Source organism: Amborella trichopoda, chromosome 1 (assembly GCF_054954075.1).
Source record: "Amborella trichopoda isolate Santa Cruz 75 chromosome 1, AtrichopodaSantaCruz75HAP2 v2.0, whole genome shotgun sequence".
In the NCBI taxonomy this organism is placed as follows: Eukaryota; Viridiplantae; Streptophyta; class Magnoliopsida; order Amborellales; family Amborellaceae; genus Amborella; species Amborella trichopoda.
In genome coordinates this window covers 57,113,764-57,127,043 of record NC_142336.1, presented here as the reverse complement: position 1 = coordinate 57,127,043, position 13,280 = coordinate 57,113,764, and the positions used below count along the sequence as shown (strand labels likewise).

General features: G+C 35.5%; 1 protein-coding gene across 1 annotated transcript; it reads left to right on the top strand.

The window, feature by feature from the left end:
• The first annotated feature begins 1,843 nt into the window (after positions 1–1,843).
• On the top strand, positions 1,844–7,563 carry LOC18440761 (ATP-dependent RNA helicase). The gene is made up of 3 exons (XM_006850899.4): positions 1,844–5,361; positions 5,951–6,356; positions 6,708–7,563. The coding sequence occupies exons 1-2, from the start codon at positions 2,147–2,149 to the stop codon at positions 6,342–6,344; spliced, it is 3,609 nt and encodes a 1,202-aa protein (XP_006850962.1). The 5' UTR covers positions 1,844–2,146; the 3' UTR covers positions 6,345–6,356; positions 6,708–7,563.
• The last annotated feature ends 5,717 nt before the right edge of the window (positions 7,564–13,280 follow it).

Here is a 13,280-nt window from a genome sequence, read left to right as displayed (position 1 = left end):
AGAAAATTATTTCTAAAACAAAGAGATTATTTCAAATTAAAGATGGACTCTAAAATTAATGAACTTATCAAACTAAACCAAAAAAAACCATACTCATCCTATTTTTAAAATTTGACTATAATAAAATAAAGTTATCAACTAAACCTAAAAGTCATTTTTTAATAATTAATTCTAATAAATAAAATAAAGAGTCTACTCAAACCTTAAAACTAAAATTAACAAAAATAAAATTAAAATTTTAACCACCAAATTTTGATCTGAGTCATATTATGGGGTACATGCTTTTTAAACGTGACATCCCCTAAAAATGATATGTCCCTAAATTTTAATATATCGACTCTAGAGAAGAGAGAGAAGAGAATGAGGCTCCTAAATATGAGGGGGGGAGAGGGTTACATGGGATGAGAGAAAGAGTGAGTTTATTTTTTAGAAACTTCTGAAATTTTAAGAGAGAATATTAAAGAGAGATTATCACTCGAAATAAATATTAAGGAAATATCTCCCTAAATTTGAAAAAATGCTATTGAATAGATCCTAAAAATTAAGAAATATACTATATAAGAGAGATCTTACATATTTAGAGAGAGAGTCTGGTGGATTTTAAAATATTGAAAAAGAGAGAGAGCATAGAAGAGAGAGAAATACCTCTAAACCATGAGAAGGAGAGAGTTGACGTGGATAGAGTAATAAAAAAGATCAAATTAATAAAGATAAAATTGGAATATATACCTTTACTGAGAGATAGGAGAGAGCATTGGCTTTCCATCTCGAGGGAGGTAGAGAGCAGTATTAGGGTTTTTAGTTGGGAATAGTTTACATACAGCAGAGCAGAGGCTCTAAACAATCAAATTTGAGCCTATCTCGAAACTTTTATCGGAAGAGGTTGTTTTGATGCTCAAATATCTTTAAATTATTTTTAGTTTTAGAAATAATGTATTTTGTAACACATTTTTAGACCATCAATTTTAAATATTTTCAAGTGTTCATAGATATGCCAATCTACATTATTTTTTAAGCTTTAAACTTTATAAATAAATATAATATATATTTTAGGGTGTGGTTTGTATAGAGCCGAGCCTCTAAACAATCAAATTTGAGTCTACCTTCAAATAGTGTAGAGAAATATGGTTTCAATATCGGAAAGTTTTGTGATAGCCTTAATTATATTTTCATTTGTAGTTATAAAATTTAAAGCTTAAAAAATAGTGTAGATCAATCAGATATATGAAAACTTGAAAATCTTAAAAATTGACTGTCGAAAAATGTATTACAAGATGCTCTATTTCCAAAACTTGAAATTCATTTTTTTCTCATGTTCGTGCATCTTGATGTCGAGATTATTAATTTGATGATATTTGGGCATCAAAACGACCTATTCTAATGAATGTTTTGAAGTAGGCTCTAATTGATTGTTTAGAGCCTAGGCTCTATATAAACTTTTCTCTATATTTTAAGGCTATAACAAAGATTTCCTGCATTGAAACCACATTTTCAATACTATTTGAAGGTAGTCTCTAATTTGATTGTATGGGGAAAAGTTTATATTGAGCCGAGGCTCTAAACAATCAAATTCGACTCTATCTCAAAAATTTCTCCAGAAAAGGTTGTTTTGATACCTAAATATCTTTAAATTGATCGCGACATCAAGATGCATGAACATGAGAAAAACATAGATTACAAGTTTTGGAAATAGTGTATTTTGAGATGTATTTTTTAATCGCCATTTTTCAAGATTTTTAAGTTAGCATAGATATGTTGATCTACACTTATTTTAAAAATATATTTTAAGGCTATCTCAAAAATTTTCAATATTAAAACCACATTTTTCGCGCTATTTGAAGGTAGGCTCTAACTTGATTGTTTAGAGCCTAGGCCCTATACAAACTGCAGCTTTTGTATATGATGATCGATATACTTGTCCATCTCTGTGACGGGTTACACGTATTAGGGTTTTGTTTTCCTCTCTGTGTTGAGTTCAAATTGTCTCTGAATTGGTTTCCTCACCAAAGGCGGAACTGAGGTCAAGCTTCCGAGACCCACAAGGAGAAACAAGACCCATCCAAATCACTGCGGAGCAGATTTTAGGTATTCTATTACTCATCCTCTCCTCTCTATCTCTCTAATTTTATAGTTTTTTTTTTCTGTAATGGAACTTGATGGACTCAAGAAACTTGAGTATTTGTCCTTGGTGTCGAAAGTGTGCTCTGAATTAGAGTCCCATATAGGACTGGGAGACAAGCTTTTGGCCGAATTCATAATCGACTTGGGTAAAAACAGTGCAAATGTTGAAGAATTCGACAAAAAACTCAAAGAGAATGGGGCAGAGATGCCCGATTATTTTGTTCAAACGCTTCTCACTATTATCCATGCTATTCTTCCTTACAAGCGCAAGGAAACCCCAAAAGAGGACCGGCAATCGACTTTTCCTGGGCTTTCTCTTGCAGATAATAAGGAGAGGGTGAAAAATTTAGAGAGAGAAATTGAACGAGAGAATTATATGGCTAGGGTTTCACGGGAGAATGGCAGAGATCGAGAGAAGGAAACTGATCGAAAGGAGTTTAGAGATAAGTCTTCTGGTAATAATGGAAGCGGCAGGGACAGGAGGAGAGAGCACGACAGAGATGCTTCTAGGGTTAGGGGCTGTCGTGATGAGAATGGCAGTGATCGAGTTGATTATAGGGTCAGGGGTTCCCGTGACGAAAGTGGCAGGGATCGAGATGATTCTAGAAGGGATTCTTATGAAGACAGAGACAGGGATAGGGATGACCACAGAAGGAGGAGCAACCACCATGATCGGAGAAGCAACAAACGTTATGATAACAGGGATGAACATTCAGATAGGGAAGATGGGAAACATCACAACAGAAAAGCCCAATCAAAGGAGCCTGAATTGTTTGGTGTTTACTCAGGAAGAGTCTCTAGAGTGATGGACACTGGTTGTTTCATTCAATTAAATGATTTTCAGGGTAAAGAGGGACTAGTTCATGTTTCTCAAATTGCTAATAAAAGGGTTGTTAATGCAAAAGACGTAGTGAAAAGAGACCAAGAAGTGTTTGTAAAGGTGATATCGGTGTCTGGTCAGAAGCTGAGCTTGTCGATGAGAGATGTAGATCAAAAAACTGGCCAAGACCTTCTTCCCATGAAGAAAAGCTCAGAGGATGATGCATATAGGGCAAACCCCATGAATTCGGATCGACCCCAAGGTACGAGAACCGGGTTATCAGGGATAACCATTATTGATGAGGATAGCACCATGCCTTCTAGAAGGCCACTAAAGCGAATGAGTTCACCCGAGAGATGGGAAGCCAAACAATTGATAGCTTCGGGGGTCTTGGATGTAAGAGACTACCCAATGTATGATGATGATGGGGATGGAATTCTTTACCAAGATGAGGGAGCTGAGGAGGAGCTTGAAATTGAGCTCAATGAAGATGAACCACCATTTTTGCAAGGCCAAACTCGATACTCTGTCGATGTTTCTCCAGTTAAGATAGTTAAAAATCCAGATGGTTCTTTACAAAGGGCTGCAATGACCCAATCTGCCCTTGCTAAAGAAAGGCGCGAGCTTCGGGAGCAACAACAGAGAACCATGCTGGATTCAATCCCGAAAGATCTTAACCGTCCCTGGGAAGATCCAATGCCCGAGACTGGAGAGAGGCACTTGGCACAGGAGCTTAGAGGAGTGGGTCTCTCAGCGTACGATATGCCTGAATGGAAGAAGGATGCTTTTGGAAAAGCACCCACTTTTGGGCAACGGTCAAAGCTCTCAATCCAAGAACAAAGGCAGAGTCTCCCCATCTTTAAACTCAAAAAGGAATTGATCCAAGCAGTGAATGACAACCAGGTATTGGTTGTTATTGGGGAAACTGGATCGGGCAAAACTACTCAAGTTACACAATATTTAGCTGAGGCTGGATACACAACCCGGGGTAAAATTGGGTGCACCCAACCTCGTAGAGTGGCAGCCATGTCAGTGGCCAAAAGAGTTGCTGAAGAATTTGGGTGTAGGTGTGGTGAGGAAGTGGGTTATGCAATTCGGTTTGAGGATTGCACCGGGCCTGAAACTGTTATAAAGTACATGACTGATGGTATGCTTTTAAGAGAGATTTTGGTAGATGAGAAACTGTCTCAGTACTCGGTTATTATGCTTGATGAAGCTCATGAGAGAACCATACACACTGATGTGCTATTTGGGCTATTGAAGCAACTTATTAAGCGTAGAAGCGACCTTCGACTCATTGTAACCTCGGCTACATTAGATGCCGAGAAGTTCTCAGGGTACTTCTTTAACTGTAATATCTTCACTATTCCTGGGAGAACTTTTCCAGTGGAGATTCTCTATACAAAACAACCCGAAAGTGATTATTTGGATGCAGCTCTGATCACGGTCATGCAGATACACTTGACCGAACCAGAAGGTGACATTCTTCTCTTTCTAACAGGTCAAGAGGAAATTGATACTGCTTGTCAAATTCTATATGAAAGAGTGAAGGGACTTGGTAAACATGTGCCCGAGCTTATCATTTTACCAGTTTATAGTGCTCTCCCCAGTGAAATGCAATCAAGGATTTTTGATCCAGCTCCTCCTGGAAAAAGGAAGGTGGTTGTGGCTACTAACATTGCTGAGGCTTCTCTTACTATTGATGGGGTATATTATGTTGTGGATCCTGGGTTTGCTAAGCAAAATGTGTATAATCCAAAGTTGGGGTTGGATTCCCTTGTCATAACTCCTATTTCACAGGCATCAGCTAAGCAAAGAGCAGGTCGTGCAGGTCGTACAGGGCCTGGCAAATGTTATCGATTGTACACTGAGAGTGCGTACAGGAATGAGATGTTGCCCACTACGGTGCCTGAAATCCAGAGAATTAACCTCGGGTTAATTACGCTTAATATGAAGGCAATGGGGATCAATGATTTGCTTTCTTTTGATTTTATGGATCCCCCTCCAACTCAAGCCTTGGTTTCTGCAATGGAACAACTCTACAGTTTGGGAGCTTTGGATGAAGAAGGGCTCTTGACCAAATTGGGGAGGAAGATGGCTGAGTTTCCTCTGGATCCACCTCATTCAAAGATGCTTCTTGCTAGTGTGGATCTTGGTTGTAGCGATGAGATACTGACCATGATAGCTATGCTTCAAACACAAAACATATTTTACAGACCAAGGGAGAAACAAGCCCAGGCTGACCAAAAGAGGGCAAAATTTTTCCAGCCAGAAGGTGATCACTTAACCTTGTTGGCTGTTTATGAGGCATGGAAGGCCAACAACTTCTCCGGACCATGGTGCTTTGAAAACTTTGTTCAATCTCGTTCATTGAGAAGGGCACAGGATGTCAGGAAGCAGCTCCTAACCATCATGGACAGGTACAAGTCTATTTTCAAATTGCCCGTTATGAATAGCTAGGAATTTAATTGCTTTTTGTTAGATTTTGTCTTAATAAATTATAGTTTCATGAACGTGGCGGTGATATTTATAGTAATTATAGGTATAGAATAAGATGATTTAATGATTTTCTCTTTTGGAGCCACTTCAGTGCTTTTGTGAATTGTGATCATTTATCTAGTTTTCTGCTTTTGTTACTGTTCCATTGGATCTTCTCTATGGAGATGGATGAACCTTATACATTGATTTCGTTTTGTTTAACCTTTCTGTTACCCTTTGTAGGACTTTTTTCTTTCTATTTCACATGTGACATGATGGGGCTTTGTTGAATTTGCCAGCAGTATTTGTATTTTCCTGCTTAAAATCCTTGCCATGTCTCAAGTGCAACTGATAAGCAATATTCCATTTTTTAGAAAATGCATCTTTTACTTCCTTTTTTTTGAAGTATCAAGTGACTGACTCTTCTTACTCATTAATTTCTTTTTATTTGTCTATTTCCTTTTTTCATCTTTTGGATGCCAAATCCTTTTCACTTTCCTGCTGCTGATCTGTGAACAATGTCTTGCACAGGTATAAATTGGATGTTGTAAGTGCTGGAAAAAATTTCACCAAGATAAGAAAGGCAATTTGTGCGGGGTTTTTTTTCCATGCTGCCCGAAAAGATCCTCAAGAGGGCTACAGGACCTTGGTTGAGAACCAACCAGTTTACATTCATCCAAGCAGTGCGCTATTTCAGAGGCAGCCTGATTCGGTCATCTACAATGAGCTTGTCATGACGACAAAGGAATACATGAGGGAAGTTACTGTTGTTGACCCGAAATGGCTAGTTGAGCTTGCTCCTAGATTTTTCAAAGTTGCTGATCCTACAAAGATGAGCAAGCGCAAGCGTCAAGAACGTATTGAGCCCCTTTATGATAGATACCACGAGCCTAACTCATGGCGTCTAAGTAAAAGGCGTGCTTAATTTTGTGGCAAGGTATACATTGTATTCTATTTTTTCCTCTTTTTGTAATAGCAGTATATTTCCAATTTTCCCCTCTGGAGATTGAATTGAGGTTGGAATTGTTTGGATCTTATGAAAAGAAAATTTTGGAATTGTTTGGAAATCTGAAGGTTCAACGTAACTTTAATTTGCTTAACATGTCCCATGCTTGGCCTGAATGTGGTGAACCTTAATGCTTATGGATTGAACATTTATATGCGTCTTTTGTACTTCTTGTACGTTTTCAGTTACCTTGAAATTTTGCCATTTTCACATCTCTCATCTGATGGTTGTGCTTGATTCAATGTACTGAACGAAGATATAATGTAAATGTAAACTACACAGGTATCCTTGATTGCTGCTAGTACTTGTCATCCTCTTATCAACTTGGCGATGGCCTTAGGAGGCTGGGGACCACTTACTTTTATTACATCCTCTGGAGACTCTTGAAGAGAGAATCTTTAGGGGGACTGAGCGGAAGAATGGGTAAGAATGTGCAATGGGGAGAGATCATTTTTGGCGAAGTTCGAGGAGGTTCACCTTAATCAAGTTGGGAATTTGGGACTGCGGACCCTGCCCCCTTTCAAATAATTGAAGTAGCTAATCCAGATACTTAGCTGAAAAAGAGAAAGACATGGTTTCTTGGATCTGATACATGGTGGAACAAGGCAAAGTGCTGATCTGATACATGGTGGAGCAAGGCAAAGTGCTAGAGATTGGCTTCTTTGTAAGGTCGACATTGGTTTGAAATATTGGAAGGCAAAGGACTTCAGGCAAAGGAGGTTGTTGACTCTGGTGTGTTGCTTGTCTACAAAAATGAAGATTGTCCTGAGAAATCTTCCTTTTGGAGAGAATGTGGTATGGTTGTAGGGTTTGTTACTTTTTATTACTAGTTAATACTCAAGGAGAATGAAGAAAATTGTAAGAGTATCTCTAACGGTGGTCTGGAGGTTCTTGTACTTTATCAAGTTCGATCTCAATCAATCCCAGGTATGGTGAGCTGAATTTGTCATGATTTATGATATCCAATAATAGTGTTACCCCTTTTTTTTTGGGTGAATTATTGTCATATCTTAGTATGTTGCAGAACAGTTGGTTGCTGATTCAGAAGGTTCCAATAGTCTTCTGCACAAAAAGAAAAGAGGTTCTGCAATCTTAAATCTGATATTGGTGGAATTTAACAGTTATCTTTCGTTGAAAATTCTGAGTTCTCATATATTGGGATTTGTTAATTCTACAGTTGTATTTTTTTCACCTTGTTGTGTACCATATTGTTTCTGCGCCAACCATCACATTCGATAATGGTCATGCTTTCTGTCTATTGTTATCGAAGCTTGAGAAATTTACGTGTATACCCCCAATTTACTGTTTTTTTTTATAGTAATTATCCAAAATTTTGCCGTTATTTTATGTGTACCCTTTTTTTAACCAAATTACCCATATTTCGGTTCTATGATATCCGAAATTTAGTAAGACAGGTTTGTAAAATCGATTTCGAAGATTGAACTTTAAATAATCCAATATTTCCAGAATTTTGTGTGCCTAGAAGAAGCTTCGAAAGTTTTGAATTTACAAAATTCAAAATTTCCATAAAGTTAGATTCTGAAAATTTTAAGGGGGATTTTTTAACAAAAATATTTAGGGGACATATGCGCAATATTCTCAGACGTTTCTCTTAAGTTTCTACCTCTATTGAGGTTCAGGCTTTTTCTTGTTCAGGCTTGGCTAGAAACATGGTTTGAATTTTAAAGTCCTTTTTTTTTTGAGGGAACAAATATGGCTTGCTCTAACATTTCAAAGAAAAATTACTTATTAAGGAAGTAATTTGTGAATTTTGCCTACCTTTTAAGAAACCCGTTGAAATTAGACGTGCAAGTCCATAAAAAACCATTATTTTATGATTACTTGTAGAAAATCCAATAAAAAATATTTATGTATGAATATATTCAGAGTGGGATAAAGCTGGAATTACATTCAAAAAGTGGTGGTTTCTTCTTTCATGGGGTCTTTGAGCACTTGCAATTCCAGAACATTTCAATCTGGATTTGAGAAAAGTGACCTTTTTTATGTAGAAAATGCCTCACTTGTTTTTCTAGGTTTTATGGTTTCACAAATTTTATACTCCACATTTGAGAAAAGTGGCTATTTTTTTGGAGAAAATGATTCTTATCTATTTTTCAAGATCTGAATTTTTCGTCTTGAATTTTTTGACTTAAAAATTGAAGAAAATATTAGTTTTGGGTACCACTAATCATTTATATTTGTCTGCATTTTTTTAGTTGGTTAAACAAGTTCTCTTTTGCCAATGTTCACTCAAAAAACTGGAGTGATCTTTTTTCTGGATTAAATATATTCAGTTTGAGCTTTTCAATTATTTATCATTAGGATTGTTCTGATTTTTCTTTTCCTACTTTCTTTCACCTAAAACTAGAGGACATCAGTTTTCTGGCACAGTTTCTGTTTTCTTCATAATTAAAACCAGAGATGGCATCACTATTGTATGCATAAAATGAATGGTTGGAAGGTGATTAGAAATGTGTCATGGGAAAGCTTTTTATGTTTTCCCTACAACATAGAAGTTCTATCTTTCTTTTACCATCCAACCGTCCCATTTTTATCAAGAGAGTCACTCACAGTATGATCTTAGATCCAATGTCTCAAAAGTATTTTATTTTTAATTTTTTTTAATCCAATTTTTCTGAATATGAAATTTGGTATGTGTCATCTTCTCATTGGGGCGCATTTATAAAAAAATATTAACAATAAATTTTCGATAAAAAATAATGATCAAAATACCTTTTGAAATTTTTGGGGGTATTTTGGTAATTTTATTTAATTGAAAATATTTTTTTTTTTATTTTTTGTTAGTGCGAGTTTAATAGAAGAATGGACGTTCAAAATTTGGAGTCAAAATAGTTTATAGAAAAAAAATTAAAAATAAAATAGTGTAGAGACGTGACGTTGTGATTGGGGCAATCTTAACCCTCTATTAAAAAATGGACTAAGAGGAATATTGACAGCTTTCCCATATGTTATTTACCAGACAAGATATAGACAGCTTTCCCATATGTTATTTACCGGACAAGATGTCCAAAATAAATTTATCGAATATTGGGATATATTTTTAAGTTGTTGTATACTAAAAGATTGTGACGTATCCGAAGTGTGCTCTTCTATTATATATAATCCATTTTCTTTTTGTTGAGCATTTCTTTCAATGGGTACCTGCCTTTAATTTTTAACAGTGTGAAAGTTGTTGATTCTGATATATTCTCTCTCTCTCTCAAGATATTGACCATCCCTGTCTCTAAGTTGTCGATTCGGAGACAAATCCTCTCTCTCTTTCTAGATATTGGCTCTCTCTTTCTCTAGATATTGGCTCTCTCTCTCGCTCTCTAACTAAGTTGTTGATTCTGATATAGATCATGTGTGTGTGTAAGTTGTTGATTCTGGTATAGCCCATCTCTCTCTCCTTTTCACATGCAAGGAAGAAAATTTGCTCCTATTTTACATGCGTTTGGATTATTACTTTGAAAATTTTCCACCCAACCAAATTTATACCGGTTCAAATTGCAAACCAGAGCCATTTGGTCTGTTTATCAGTTTAAATTGCAAACCAGAGCCATTTAGTCTGTCCAAAATGATTAGAATTTTGATAGTTGAAGCACATTTATCATGTACATAATTGAGATAGGGAAACAAACGGTGGTCTCACAGGTTAATCTAATGCCATTGTCTGTCTGATTTCGCCTAGGAGCAATGAAACGGTGCAGATTTGATGATCTTTGAAGAATACAATATTAGCCACTTTTAAGACCTGTAATTAAAAATTGTGGGAGTTCAGAGGATAGACCTACAAATTGTGATGAGCGTGAATAGCATGCTCCCTCAAGAGCACAATGTATAATAACACCCTCGGGTAAAACAGCTAATCAATAGGATTTCATTGCTTCAAAAACTTAGTATTCATATAAGGGATTGTATACTATGTAACCATCTATATTTGGTATAAGGAGGTCACAATGATGTGAAATCCAATAGAAGAAAATATGTCATAACTTTTGAGAAATTTTATTTTGGACTTTGTACTTAAATAATGACAAATTTTAACCACCCGATATGAAATCTAATTGCCAATGATGATTGTAATCGCCTTGTATCAAAAGTAACATTCCCTTCATTTCTAAATATCACTGAATACCAAGTGATATTTCAAATACCTAAAAGATATTGACAATCATGAAATACTTAAAATAGATTATTTTATATATTTAGGATCAATAATCCAGGAGAACATAGAAATTAAGTAAGATGCTGCCTATAAAATTAGAGTTTCGTAGGAAAAATGGAGATGTGCATTGAAGTTTTATGTGATCACCGTTTCCATTGAGAGTGAAGCGAAAATTCTATAGGATGGATCTAATACCGGCTATGCTTTATAAGGCAGAATGTTGGTGGCCAAGAAACAACATATCCATAGCATGAACATAGCTTAGATGAGGATGTTGAAATGGACGAGAGACAAGACAAGAAAGCTTAGAATTCAGATTGAAGAGGGAACCGAGGTATGGCTTTAATAGACGATAAGATGAAGGAAAATAGATTTAGGTGAGCTAGCCATGTATAACGTATACCTAATTAAGCATATATTAGGAGGTACGATTTGGTTCAAATAGAAAACTCTAAAATGTCAAAAGGAATTCTTAAAAGAACTTGGATAGAAGTAGTAAGAAAAAATATGGGATTTTTTTACCTTACTTAAGGTATGGCCCTTGATAGAAAAAAAACGTAAGAACAAAATTCATATAGCCAACTCCAATTAATTAGAATAAGGCTTCGATGATAATGATGTGATCTAAATACCACTAAACAATGATTTTTAAGGGAAAAAAATTTGGAACTTGAGTTTTTGACCCCTCAAATTAGATGGTTCATTGCAATCTTCGGACGTCATTTTTTTTAGCTACATAGGGACTACCAGTTAATTTTCTTTCATTGAAGCAAATCGCTAAACATCCCCTTAATATCGGATCTAAAAAAATATTCATAGGAGTTTTGTTCGACGGTTAGATAGATAATATTACTGTAATAGCATATAATATGCTCCCACAAGAATATAGTGTATATCTACTCCCTTAGTTAGAAGATCTACTTGGGAGGTATTTAACCACCTAAGCATAATTAGATGATTGTTATTAAAATAAAAAATTTGAATGTTGAGTTTTTTAACCCTAATCCCACCATCTAAATATTAGATGCTGTATTCAGGCTCAAGGCAAAAAAAAAAATTTCAAGTATATAGATAGGGTAATTGGGAAAAAAATAATTTATTGAGGTTAATATATAGGTTGAAAAGATTACATTCCCAAAATTAACGTCTTAAAATTAATCATAGAAGAGGTTTTACCAATGGAAGTGAAGGCCGTATACTCCCTCCGGAGCCTAATATCTTTTTGGCTATAATTCTTGGCCCTTTATCTTCTCTCCTGACTTTCGAACATTGCTTTACGTGCAGGAATTGATCTGAACAAGTTGCCGTTGCTGACTCATACGGCGCACCTCTAAATTGTATCATAATATGTATTTTTGGTGTAATAAATTCTTAAGATTATATGAAAATCTATTTTTATATTTAATTATAAAATTTTAAACTAAAAAAATGGTTTAAATCAAGTAGATCTATAAACATATGAAAATCTCAAAAGTGGACGGTTTAAATAATGTGTTGTAAGATGCATTATTTTTTAGACTCAAAATAATTTTTTTTTCATATTCATCTATCTCGATGTCAAAATGATCAATTAGAGAGTTTTTCAATATTAAAACAACTTTTTTAAATAGATTTTTGAGGTGCATCTTTACTGAGAAAAAAATGGAATCATTAGAATAAAGGGGGCGTAAGAGAATCGAGACAAAAAAAGGTGTGGGCTAAATCAAACTCAAATGATGTTCAATTAAATAATGTGAGTTCATATTAGTATAAGATTCAGTTGAATCCCATTAGGGCTTGGACTTTCATCTCGTGGTAATTGTGAGTGACATTATTAAATATTGTTAAAATTCAAATTGTAGTTACTTCTCACCAAACTCTCAAAAGTTTATCTCATGAAATATCACAAAATCTGAAATATTCTCAATCTACTAAAGGTTCTTTGAAAAAATATGACTACATCCTATCCACTCTCACCTAGTAGCACCCAGTAGAGCTAAATTTTTATCTTTAAAAGGTCGCCAACATTGACTTTACTTTTCGATAGTGAGGTGGTGTGTGTGTATATTATATGGTTACTTCCTCATGCACAAATATGAGAAGCTTTTCTCATTTTGAAATCTTGGAATCCATCTTAGAGTTACTGATGAGTATGTTTTCAAAATACCAATAATAAAAAATTGGATTTTGAGTTCCATCGTCATCACGAGTGCTTTATCTTAACTATTATATGAATCACGTTATGCTATTTTGGTCCATCAATCTATTAACTCTCACACTTAAAAAATTGGATGGTTTGGCACACATGATTGTCTTCCTTTTTCTCTTTTTTTTTTTTTTTTTTAAAGTTAGTTGCTAAAAGAAGTTATGTCCACATTAGTGGTGACTATGGGTCAGGTTAGGTTCAGGTCAAGCCCGACCTAGGCACAAGTGACTTGGACCAAGAGCCGGGTTGGGTCCATACCGTTTGGACCAGGATCCAAGTATAGCAATTGAAAAAAAAAAAAAAATTTATTTTAGATAATGTATATATTTTATACTAGGTCAGGTCTAACCCAATTCAACCTGATAGGGTCCAAGAAGGACCCATACCCAATTTGGGTTTGTCCCAAGTCGTTTAGACCCAGACCCGACCCACCAAGTCCAAAACATGGACCCTGATATGGTTCAGGTCGGCGGGTCGTACCTACCTGATTGCCACCCCTAGT